A 12,615-nucleotide genomic window follows, 5' to 3' on the forward strand; every position below is an offset into this window, starting at 1 on the left:
CCGGAAAAAAGAACTGAGGCTAAGTTGGACCTGCTATGCATTCTGGGATAAGGTTCTGGAAGGTTCCTTAAAGGCACAGTATCCTAATTAAGCCACATAATGGCAGCCTATGGGGCTTGTCTGTCCAGGTTCTTCTCTCTATCATTCCTGAGGGACTTTGCTGTTAAACAAAGGGAAATCTGTACAGGCTTTGCTGTTTTGTGGATTTTATGGTGGAATTTCTAGTTGAAGTACTGGACAGTGTAGCCTTTTTGGCTGCATTATCTGTCTTTAAATTCTCTCTTAAGTGTCTATGCATTCCTGCATTTTTTGACACTGTAAGAGATTATTTTTGATTGCTCCGGGGTCCACGCACATGGGCGGGACTATTCACTAGATTATGACTATACACAGAGATCCCCTACTAGAGAACTAAATATGTAAGTCAGACCTATTGGTTTTGCAACTGCTTGTTTCTATTTGTTTCACACAGTCCAATTTAATTCCGTAGAGGCAAACCTTGCATGCATTTGGAAGTGTCGGCCTGTACAGCAAGAGAATCCTCAGAAAAATGTGTGCATATTGCATTTAACAATTAACCAACACGAAATGCAGTTAAAGAAAACTTAAAAGCCATTCCAAGTTAATTATGACAAGCATTGGCATAGCCAATAGGTCTTGCCTTTGGGACCTTAGAAGCGTTTAGCCATGCAGCAGTTGATGTAAGGATATTGTGCTGCATAACTAAATTCTTATAAGGGCCCAAAAGCAAAACCTATTGGCTATGCCAATGTTTGTTGTAGATTGGGGCAATAACAGCAGCACGCCATTTCTCTGGGATTTCTTCCCCCTTTGCTATGGCATTACTAAGCATATTCAGGTAAGGACCCCAGATATACTGCTCTGAATGGAACAAATCTCCAGGTATAATATCAGGGCCAGGAGCCTTTTCTTTCTTCATGTGTAAAAGGGCAACCTCCATTTCCTTTAAGGAAAATACGACGAATGGGGAAAGCACTTGCACAAGGTCAATAACCAGTGGATGAGCCATCCTCTCATCCGCACATAAGGGCCTGGTGGTGTTCCTAGCACCATATAAAGCAGAAAAGCGCTCAACACATTGATCTACCTGGACAAAGGCATCAGAGGTGGTAGCTCCAGAGCTACTACTGCCAGTGGCAATAGTTCTCCAAAAGGCTCTGGGATCTCCTTTCCTCAGAGCTTCTAAGAGGTCAGCTCACTAAACATCCTCCCATTTCTTTTTGGAATTAATAAGAATTGTCCTACAGAGCTCTGCCGCTCTGGTTATGCCTTATTTAACACCATCTTTGATAGCCTTAATCAAGCCCCCCTTTGCCATCCTACACTCTTTAGTATACCAGGGACAAGAGGCAATTCGGACTTTTAACTTTATTGATTGCTTCCTAAACACATACTTTAGGGTTTCTAAGAGTTTTGGAACAAACTTAAAAATACCAATCTTGGAGTGTTCATACGATTCAAAATATGCCACCAGTGATTGATAAATCTCAGCCTGAGCATGTTCATTGTAATTTTTATTAGCCCATTTTACATTTGTGAAATTATTTGTAAGGGCTAGCGGTATTGGGAAGATATTATTAATTTGCTCCTGGGGCTTGGAGAATACATCTAAATTAAATTCTGCAACTAGGGTGTTATAGTCACTGTCCGCTCCTACTATGATTTTCATATAGGTCATGTAATATCATATCCTTAGATCAAGTTATATAATCTATATAATGAATATAGAGTTCTCTTTTAAAAGTAGGTTGTGGGCAGTGATTTGATTTAGTTTGTCCATAAGCAGCTACCAAAGCAATATTCAAGGCATATTCCAAGCAGAGGGGGAAAAGTTGACATGATATCCGTGGCCATTTCTTAACTGGCTGACTAATAAACTCAAGTAGACCCCACTCTTCATCCTCCGCTGTCATTAAGGCAGAGAAGGGCTCAGATGGTTATCTCCTGCTATAAGAACACGCCAGGTATGTTGTAATCTGAGACCTAACAAAGACTGTAAAGTGTGTAAAGTAGAAGATTTAGTGTTATATAGCACTGAGCATATGTAGATATTTATCAATGCATATGTTTAATCGGTTGGAAATATGGAGTGTAAGTGACTTAATCCCCAGGATATGCTTTGACCACGAATCTAAAACTTTCCCTTTAAAATTATATGTATTTTTTATTCAAATTGATACACGTGGTCATTTCACATTCACTCTAAAATGGAAATAGTATGTCTGGTGCCACTATTTCCTTATTCGTACTGAAAAAAAACTTTGAACCACAGAAATCGACAAGGCTAAAAGAGGAGACCAAAGTAGGATCCATCATTTTTGCCTCAGCTATTAAAGAGATAGGACTGTGGTAAGTGACACCCTACATGAACCAATTCACACAAAAACAATTAAAGGTAAACTGCGGTGTACTGATATTTAAAAGCTGCACACCTACCAAGTAAAGGCATGCTGTTTCGTAAAGAGGGAATCTAATTGTAGGGAATGGCCTAGAATCATGGGCCATGGTAGAGGGAAGCGGAGAGTTTATTTCTTTGATATTTTTATAGGGTTGACGAGCTGGGGCTCTTGATCAATCACTGATGAGGTGCTGCTTGAGAAGGTAAGTCTTTACTTTCCTTCTGAACCTCAGAAGTAATGTACCGAGCCCAGCAATGCAAACAGGCGTTTTTCGATATTCTGGGTATATACACAGAGGAGCTCAGCCTCCTGGTCTGATCTTTCTTGCATTTATTGGTTCTAAATCAAGGACTGACTCATTGTGGTTACTTAATTTCCTCGTTTTATTAGAAGCATTTATATAATGTCGTTCTTGTCCTGAAGTAAAGCAGAGTACTGTAGATAGCAATAAGGATGCATACATATTCGCTTACAGGGATGCCTGGAATTATTTTTACAAAATCTCTTGGGAAGAAAGTGCATTAGGAAGAGAGAAGGTACCTTTCGAAGACAAACTAGGATACCTGGAGGTGGGTGCAGAGGGGAAACGGCCTCTACAACGAAGCCGTTTCCACGAAATCCTTTATCACGCATGCTTTACAACGCATGCGTGGTTACAACGAGAGGCTTTACCACGCATACCTTTACTACGAAATACGTAGTAAAGGCATGTGTGGTAAAGGAAAAGAAAAAAAAGGGGGGGTTTGGGGGGTCTCCCCCATCAAAAAAAAATAAAGCGTTGGGATAAAAAGGGGGGCTGGGGGGGGGGTCTCCCCCCCAGAAAACAAACCTTACCTGAAGAGCCGAAGTGAAGACGAAGCTGAAGCAATCGACGTCGTTCGAGAGGAAACGGAAAGTAACTTCCTCTTCCTCTCAACGACGTACGACCGACGTAACCAAAGAAGAAGGAGAGAAGGCGAGTTAAAAGGTAAGGGGCATTTTAGTAAAATAAATATATATATATTAAGGGTTAAGGGCAGGGGTAAATATAAGGAGTGGAGGCAGGGGGCATTTAAGGGGAGAGTTATAACCTTCATCAAGAGTATGCCCTCACCATGCATACATTTACAACGAAAAACTTTGTAAATGTATGCGTGGTAAAGGAATATTCGAGGTAAAGGTTATGCGTGGAAAACGAATTCCGTTGTAACGCATGCGTGGTAAAGGAATGCGTTGCAACGGAATTCGTTGTCACGTCATACATTCGGTGCAGAGCAGAACTTGGGAAATACACACAGAATACACTGCTTGACTGTTTTAGTTTGGAGGTGATTTGGATATTTTTATGAAAGGGTTTGACAAAAGACTACAGAATAGGTTTTAAAGCGGATTTGTGCATTTGGATAGCCAACATTCCCTTTGCCAGATCCAGACAAAACTGATTTGTAATAAAGCTTGTATGTAAGAAAGCAGCTGGATTATATGTTTGATTCTCACCTGCAGGTAGATAATAAAAACAAATATACCAAATATTGGCTAACATACAAGGGCAGTAGGACATGGAAGAAGCGGCACCACAGATTATATTGACAACGTAGAATGTTAATGTACGTGGGTAACAAAATAAAATCTTGAAAAATGTAAATCATTAAAGATGCAAGATAAAGGCAGGTCATCTACACATAGTAGATATACCAACCTTTGAATACAACAACAGGACCAGAAAGGGGTACATGTTAACTAAAGGTTGATGACGAAAGTTACCAGGAATAATATGTAGCCTAGAAGTAGACAGCAGAAGTATGAGATCTAACACACGGGGAGACCGAAAGGAAAAAAGACGACAGAAAAGAAAATGAGATACAGTGAGCTCAAAAGCAGCAAGTGTCAGAATATTCCAAAAATATTGATACAAGTAGCTGTAAAAAAAAAATTATGAATCAAATGGCACCTTATAGTATGAAAATGAATGCTAATTATACTGCCATATTTAACGTAATTTACAGTGACTGCAAGTCAAATGAGCAAATATATAGGGAGGCGCTTTGGTTTCTGGATGTGAGGCAACGAGTCACGCCATCCCAGCCTGTACAAAGACACTGAAGCTGGTACCATCAAGGTTTTGCCCCCCACACCACCGACCCAGATGCATGAACATGATGCATGCTGGGAGTTGGAGTTTGTTTAATTTTCCGCGATCCCCAACAGGTGAGCTCACTCTGTTATGGGAGGAGCCCAGTGTCGTCAGCACTATATTCAGTGAAGCAGAGCTGTTGGATTCATTGCTTGACTTTTGTTAGTGCAGGGCACTGAAGAAGGCAAGAAGTATGCCGAAATGCATTCGCCGCCACTAACCTGTGCATTCTTGACATAAAGTGCTTTTCAGGAATCCCCTCTGGCCTCCGCGGTTTCTGTTCGGGGAAGGAGTTGTTTTGGCTATTTTCTGCGCCAAGCCAGGAGCCCTGTTGGGATGGCCCTGCTATACAAGTGACCCGGATTGAACTGGCACCACACTCCTCCGCAGTGTTTGAAAGGCTCGAGGGATCGGGAGCTCCGGTGTCCGCCGTGACGATTGGGAGACACGTGCGGTGTGAGGAATTCCACCTCCGTTAGGATGTTGTGTGCTGCATGGCTGTCCCCGCACATTGGTTTACCACATTGCACGGCTGTAGCAGTCCGAGGGGACCCGAGGAGGCGTTTTGGTTTTTTGATGATGAGATCGAACGAGTCACGCTATCCCAGCCTGTACAAAGACACTGAAGCTGGTACCATCAAGGTTTTGTCCCCCACACCACCGACCCAGATGCATGAACATGATGCATGCTGGGAGTTGGAGTTGGTTTAATTTTCCGCAATCCCCAACAGGTGAGCTGGCTCTGCTTGGGGAGGAGCCCAGTGTCGTCAGCACTATATTCAGTGAAGCAGAGCTGTTGGATTCATTGCTTGACTTTTGTTAGTGGAGGGCGCTGAAGAAGGCAAGAAGTATGCCGAAATGCATTCGCCGCCACTAACCTGTACATTCTTGAAATAAAGTGCCTTTCAGGAATCCCCTCTGGCCTCCGCTTTCTCTCTTCGGGGAAGGAGTTGTTTTGGATATATATATATATATATGTATGTGTATATGCGGGTGATTGTCGCTTTGGGAGGCAGAGCAGTACTGGTTTTGCGAGTGCACCCTCGCAACGGGAGCACCCGCCTGAGAGTGCGACGCCTTGGTGTTTTTGAGTGTATATATATATATATATATATATATATATATATATATATATATATATATATATATATATATATATATATATATATATATATATATATATATATATATATATATATATATATATATATATATATATATATATATATATATATTTTGGATGGCCCTGCTATACAAGTGACCCGGATTGAACCCGAATGTGATCAAGGCCGCTGGTACGGCCGAAACGCGTCGTGATGGCACACTGGTGAAATAAATCGAATTTGCACTAAGAAGGTCTGCCCTCGTCGTTTCTCATGCAGTTTTGGGAAGTTAATGTCACGAGTTGAAGTGAAGTGTCATGTGATCAAGGCTCCGCTGAGCCGAAACGTCGGTGACTCTTTCTGCCGAATAAAACTTTATACACCTCGAGGTCCGTGTCCGGAGTCTGCTTGCTGTGTTGCACGAGCGCGCGAGTTTGGAGACAAACGGTGTACAGGATATATATATATATATATACATATATATATATATATGCGGAGGATGAATTTTAAGGCGGTGTTCATGCAAGGCACGGAAAGCATCGGTATCTGAAGAAGGCGAGAGTACGCCGAAATGCATCATGCCACACTTGCTTGTCAATAAAGTGCCTCCCTAAGGAATCCTTGTGTGGCCTCTTCTTCTTCGCACTGAAGGGGAGTTTTGGTAATTTGTGCGCATCAGCCAGAGACGCGAAAGGGGCCCCGTTCAGCAAGTTGGCTGGGGCTTTCACTGGCTCTTGCCGTTTCAGCTTTTCTTCGCCCAAGGTATTGGGACAGCTCCAGCCCGCCATCCAGCGCAAGCAAAGCATGGGGCCGCTGCCAGGGGCAGCACGTGAGTGCACGTGAGGCAAAATCACTGTATTTTGTACCTACGGCCCAGCGGACACTTATTCTGGGGGCTTGAACGTATGCGGGGACCGGAGAAGACACTGAGACATTATTTACCGGCACTCGCATTCACGGGCCTTACCTTGCACTGCTCCAGCCAAAATGGGCAAAATTTTGAGAAAAATGCCTCCACGGGAGATGCAGTCTGCTACCATGCTGCATCTAGTGGGCGGAAACAAGACTAAGGGAGGCGAGCATGCCACCAATGGGATGTGCAGATGATGAATTTTAAGGCGGTGTTTATGCGAGGCACGGAAAGCATCGGCATCTGAAGAAGGCGAGAGTACGCCGAAATGCATCATGCCACACTTGCTTGTCAATAAAGTGCCTCCCTAAGGAATCCTCGTGTGGCCTCTTCTTCGCACTGAAGGGGAGTTTTGGTGATATATATATATCAATGTAAAAGTCGCCAGTCTGTTTTATATTTTTACACCAAAACAGAAATAGAACAAATATGGGAATTTAAAATAAATGCCTATGCGCTTCGTTTATTTTATTTTCCTTTCACAATTTCTACACAATTAAACAACACTGTCAGTGAGAAATGCATCCTTGTCTATATTGCTCAGTTAACTATCCGACAGGAAACCACGTTCTTGCTTTAAGTCCATGTTTACTGTGCATTCAGAGGTAAGCCGTTTTGGTGCTGTGACATTCAAGAAATTAAGCGCCAGTCACATGACTGGCGCTCATGACTTCGATTGTGTATATATAAATAATTATCGGATCTAGCTGTGTAGAGAACTTATTTTTTCCACTTGCATTATCCTTGTCCCTTACGAATGTATCGCCATTGTGCATGTATTTACAATTGAAATACTAGTTATTATTTTCGCTAGAAGCGCTGTCTCCCAATATAAAACAATTACCCTGGTTCTCTGTGAGTAAGGTTCCCCTGTAATCAAGAGTGCCTCTTTAAACAAGCATGAAATCTATACTGGAGAGATTAATGTCTGCAGATGCACTTTTCAAATGTAAACACTCAATCGCTTATCCACCCACCCTCAGGCACATGCACCTTGGGACAAAGATAAGGCGAGGCCCAGCCCATGCTGGGGTAGGGTGCACTTGGCATTCCAATCAGTACAAAGTACTACCTCCCTCACTCACATGACACTGCTCCTGTCTGCAGACACCAGTGTTACAGGATACTTTCCTGCCTAACCTTTAAACTCTTTGAGCATCCAGCTAGGGTTTTTTTTTTCTAGCAAGAATTTAAATTCAGTCAATACACTCACCTCTTTTTCTCTCGAACATCCATGCCGAATAATTAGTTTGTTAAGTTTGTTTGGTTTAACTGGAAATCCCTCTGAGTTAACAAACGTGTGTGCACATATTTGTATCACCAATATTAAGGGCATGCACAGTTTTAATTTGCGTGCAATTCTAGAGAGGTCCGGAAACATTTACCTTTGTAATGAGAGAAGCTTCCTAACGGAGGACAGCGAGGGCGCATTCAAGCGGAGCAGCCGTGAAATGGATAAAAAAAAAAAAAAAAAAAAAAAAAAAAACCCGCGATAATTGAAGACATATGGGCTTTGGTGCGCGTAACAGACACCAATAGGCCATAGGCGGAGCTACTCGACCGCCTATGGCCTATTGCGTGTTCTGTTACAAAACAGCACGCACGCAAAGCCCAATCAAAATGGACCTAGGAAAAAACACGCAAGAGCTGTGTGTAATTTCCAGGTCCATTTTTTAAACCCTACCAAAAGGGATATTCGCTTGCGAGCCCTAATAATAAGTGAGGAGGAGTCTTATTTATATTTTGGGTGGCAAAGGAAAGAAAACTACAGAATGAAGTCCTCGCAGCTACATCATCTCTTCAGTCATGTGGCAAAAAAAAACAAAAAAAAAAAACATGAATAAGAGATGCCCTTTAATAAACTCACCTTTGTTCACAAAATGCTAACATGTTTAGTTGCGTACCTTTAAAAGGGCCTTAGTCACAGTAGTGACTGACAGGAAAAACTGTTTTTTCTTTCTGCTTAATTTCTCACCTACCAATAAGTGTGATTTAATGACTCATTATTTTGAGAAAAATACTGTTGGCAAGAGCAAAGTTCTGTTCTTGCTCTTTTTTCAGGACTATGTGCAAGTCCACCAGGTCGAATTGATTTGGGAACTACTGAATAATTTGGCAAAGCTTTCAAAGAATAGTGCCCCCAGGTGGCATAGTCAAGAATGCATTGTTCTCTCTTAACAGTCATGCATACCCAGCTAACCATGATTTATTGTACAGGCTGCTCACAGATGAAGACTGACACCCTTGAAGGTAACATTTCGGGTATGGTCCTCATCAAATTTTAATAAAATGTACCAATTAAAGATATCCCGGAAGGCAACACTGATCAGTTACCACCAAGCTAATTATCTGTAAAAATCCTGTGCACCCAAGTGTTTCCAACACCTTGTTTGGGACGGGGCACCTTAGAGCCGGATGCTGAAGAGAGTGGCAATGAAGTGGGCTCTACTGATGAAAGAGTAGCCCAAGGAAAACAATACTTTTTTTTATTTTTTTATTACGGAGTTGATGTGACTCAAATGGATTTCTAGATTCGAGGGAAATGCCAAACATGGTAAATCTAAAAAATAAATTACTTAATTTAGGAAGGAGTATTCATAAAAGTAACAAATGAACATATTTTTGGCCGACTAAAACATTTTTCTTCAAATAAGTAATTCATTCATTCTAATAATTGAAAACAAAATGGGTGGGCACGTTTCTACTGTGCTAAGTTATTACGGGTCAGATGTAGGTAATTCTATTTTACCACTTCTTAAATACCGAATGATACCGATTCGGTATTTAAGAAGTGGTAAAATAGAGGGGGGGGGGGATGTAGGTAATACAGACTCGGTAAATACCGAATCGTTAAGATTCGGTATTTACCGATTCTGTAAATACCGATTCGGTAATGCCCATTGATTCCTATGGGCATTGAAGCCCATAGGAATCAATGGGCATTACCGAATCGGTATTTACAGATTCGGTAAATACCGATTTCAGCAAGGTTGCAGGGGGTGTCACTTTGACACCCTCTAGCACCCCAAATACAGGCATGTGTGCCATGTGGCACACAGACATGCCCTAAGGGCATATCTGTCTGTCACATGGCATAGGTGTGCATGCACACATGTGCATGCACACCTGGATTCGGTATTTTAGCACCCAATTGGATTGGGTGGTAAAATACCGATTCTGGAAGGCCTTTGGGACTCAGAAGAGTCCCACCTACATCCGGAAATGACCGAATCGGTAAAAATACCAATTCAGTATTTTACAGATTCTGTAAATTTACCGATTCGGTAAATTTACCAAATCTGTAAAATGATGCCCCTACATCTCAATCACTAAATACCGGTCGGTAACGGCCGAATTCGGCCGTTACCGACCAGTATTTGGGCTCCTACATCTGGCCCTACATGCCAAAAGTGTTCAGAGATCTCCACATCAGTCTTGTCTATTGCCAACTTTTAATTTGGGTATTAACGGAGACATTATTAATGTTCATTTAATAGCAATATTGCGGGAAGTCTCATGCAATCATCATCAACTATAAAATAAGCACATACACATAATTAAAAAGCGTTTTTATCTTGCTTGTCTGTAAAACAATGCATCCAAACAACAATATTCTAGTAATCTAGTGGATTTACTGTCCACATGTATGCTTCAAAACTGGATTATTGGTTCATCCACTCACTTTACAAAATATTTATGAAACTTTAACTTACCTCAATGTCTTGCAGACTGAACTCATTTTGATCTTTGAAATTTGCAGCTCCCACACTCAGCTCCATCAGCATTTTTGCGATTTCTGGTTTTATTGCTGCTGTGAGCCGACTCGCTGCTTCCATGACATGTTCCTGCACGTCTTTCAGTTGCATAGCTGCCTTAGAATAGTGCGAGTTTCGAAAAACGCCGCTGAAAAGGTCTGTAAGGAAAGTGCTTGCACGACAAAAAACATTGAGTGCATCCAGATACTTGGAGATCCCCTGCTGGATGTCTGCGATCGGAGTTGTGTGAGGGGCGGGGAGGTTGCAGCTGCCTGCAGCAACTGTGGAGGACAACGGGGGCGCTGTGGTCGTCGACGCCAGTGGTGCGCTAAGGGTCCTGCTTAGCTCGGGCATTTGAAACTGCTGGTGCTGCTGCCCTTTCTGCTTGGACCCGCCAAGCAAAAAGCGCCGCTTGTAGTCCATTTTACTTTCCTGGGCACTGCAGCAATACATAGGTGTCAGGTGGACGGCCAAACGTACAGGCTAACAATCGTCTGACAAGCTCCTTTTGCAGATTTGTGTTTACGTATCGCAGCGAAGGACTGGCCGCGCAGGTTTTGAAAAAGGCATTTCCACGAGTCAGACGACTCTATAATCCGTAACAGCAGAGAAAGGCAGCGGGTTAGCTGACCTGGTGTTCTTGTGTTTAGTGCAGCCCTGCTGCAGTTTGCAGCTTGTGTTTAAAAAGGAAGCTTCGTATGCTGCCGATATATTCGTTGCAACGCAGTTTTTATACCATGTGGTGTTTGTGGAGGACTCTGTAGTGGAATAAACATGTGTTTTTCTCTGCCGCCCAACCACCGACACCAGTAGCTTAAAATCTTTTCACACGGACATCAAAATATATAGATATATAGATAGAATTGTGTAAAAGAAAAAACAAAATAGAACTTCCTTAACATACTAAAAATTGTAGCGCAGAAATACTGATCAACAGTGACTATAAAAGCAGTGCAAGTCGGTTGTCGTTCAGCAGAATAATCATATGTCTTGTATGCTTTGGCAGATCCAGTCTGTCAAATGCCTGTAGTGCTTTGCCGCAATACTGAAAAATAGAGTCTCTCTGGTTGAATTTTTTTAGTATTTTCAAGTTCAGGTTATTAAAAACTAGATGGGATGTTGTTGCAAATCTGCTCCTTTCCTTCCATTGGTTGAGGTAGTTAATACTGCTACAGTGGAAACAAGGGTGCTTCCAGATTGAATGTGCCTTCGATTGAAGTCTCAAGGAAGAATGCGCACATGTATTTGTAAGGCCTCTAGGTCATTTCCTGCAAAGAAAAAAAAAAGAGAAAGTTAAAAAAAAAGTTTTGGAACAATGGCCAGTGTTGTTACAGTTTTACCCCTGTAGTCTCTCGACACATTACTCTTTGTAACAATAATCTTGAGTATCAGCCTTAAGAAGGCCCAAGCCAAAAGCAGTCACAGCCTCAGCAAAGTTTTGCTTAGTTCAAATATACTATCTCCACACTGCATATCTCCCGCTGACGTGTCTCTACCGCTCTGGGCTCCGGCCCGATGCATCTTGTCCCCGCTGCACCCACCCACAAGCTGACTTATCACATGGTATGGCTTTGCTCCGCAATCACGTGCTATTGGGAGTCAGTAACAGGGGAGTTCACTGAGGTCCTGGGCTGGGAGGTTCCCCTTAACCCAATGAATGTGCTCCTGGGTATCACCGAGGCAATGGATGGTTCCAGGGCTGAAAAACTCTTTCTAAACACGGCGATGATGGTGGCCAAAAGGGACACTGCGGCCAACTGGGGGAACTCGACTGCTCCTGCCATGACACGTTAGCGCAGGGGGTGGAATGGTGCGCTGCACAATAACAGCTCCTGTATGAGGCATGGGGATGCCCAAAGAAGTTTCGTAGAATGTGGGGCAAATGGGTCGGGTGGTAGAAGACGTTTTTTGTGCAACCAAGGACTAGGATGGGAACGACACTGTCTTCTCCTTGTCTGTCAGCTATGCTAGTGTAACATTCTCTTGCCTTTGCCTTGTAATGATAATTGTACAAATGGCTGGTATTGTTATTTTTTCTGGTCTCTCACAAAATCAATAAAATTGGTTATAAAAAAAAAGGTCCAAGCCAATGTGGGGAAAGCTCTTGATACTGGAGAGCCACAAAAGAACTGCTCTATCACAAGTCATTAAACAAGATCAACTAAAAAACACCATCTAACCAATAGAACTCGTTAACAACTTTGCTAAAAGGATGATTTAAAAAAAAAAAAAAGAGAAATCAAATACATTTAAATCTTGGCAATAATTTAACAAAATTGCTGTTATCCCACTGATACTAGCTTCCTTGACAGAA

The 12,615-nt window shown here is 42.3% G+C and overlaps 1 protein-coding gene across 1 annotated transcript in view; it reads right to left on the reverse strand.

The window, feature by feature from the left end:
• The window catches only part of GARRE1 (granule associated Rac and RHOG effector 1), a 437,745-nt gene that overhangs the window by 292,345 nt on the left and 132,785 nt on the right, over positions 1-12,615 (reverse strand). Inside the window, exon 2 of the mRNA XM_078670097.1 lies at positions 10,260-11,569. Within this exon, the coding sequence (XP_078526223.1) occupies positions 10,260-10,754 (495 nt within the window). The 5' untranslated portion in view covers positions 10,755-11,569. The remainder of the gene's footprint in view (positions 1-10,259; positions 11,570-12,615) is intronic.

The sequence above is a fragment of the Lissotriton helveticus genome, chromosome 12 (genome assembly GCF_964261635.1).
Source record: "Lissotriton helveticus chromosome 12, aLisHel1.1, whole genome shotgun sequence".
Taxonomy (NCBI): Eukaryota; Metazoa; Chordata; class Amphibia; order Caudata; family Salamandridae; genus Lissotriton; species Lissotriton helveticus.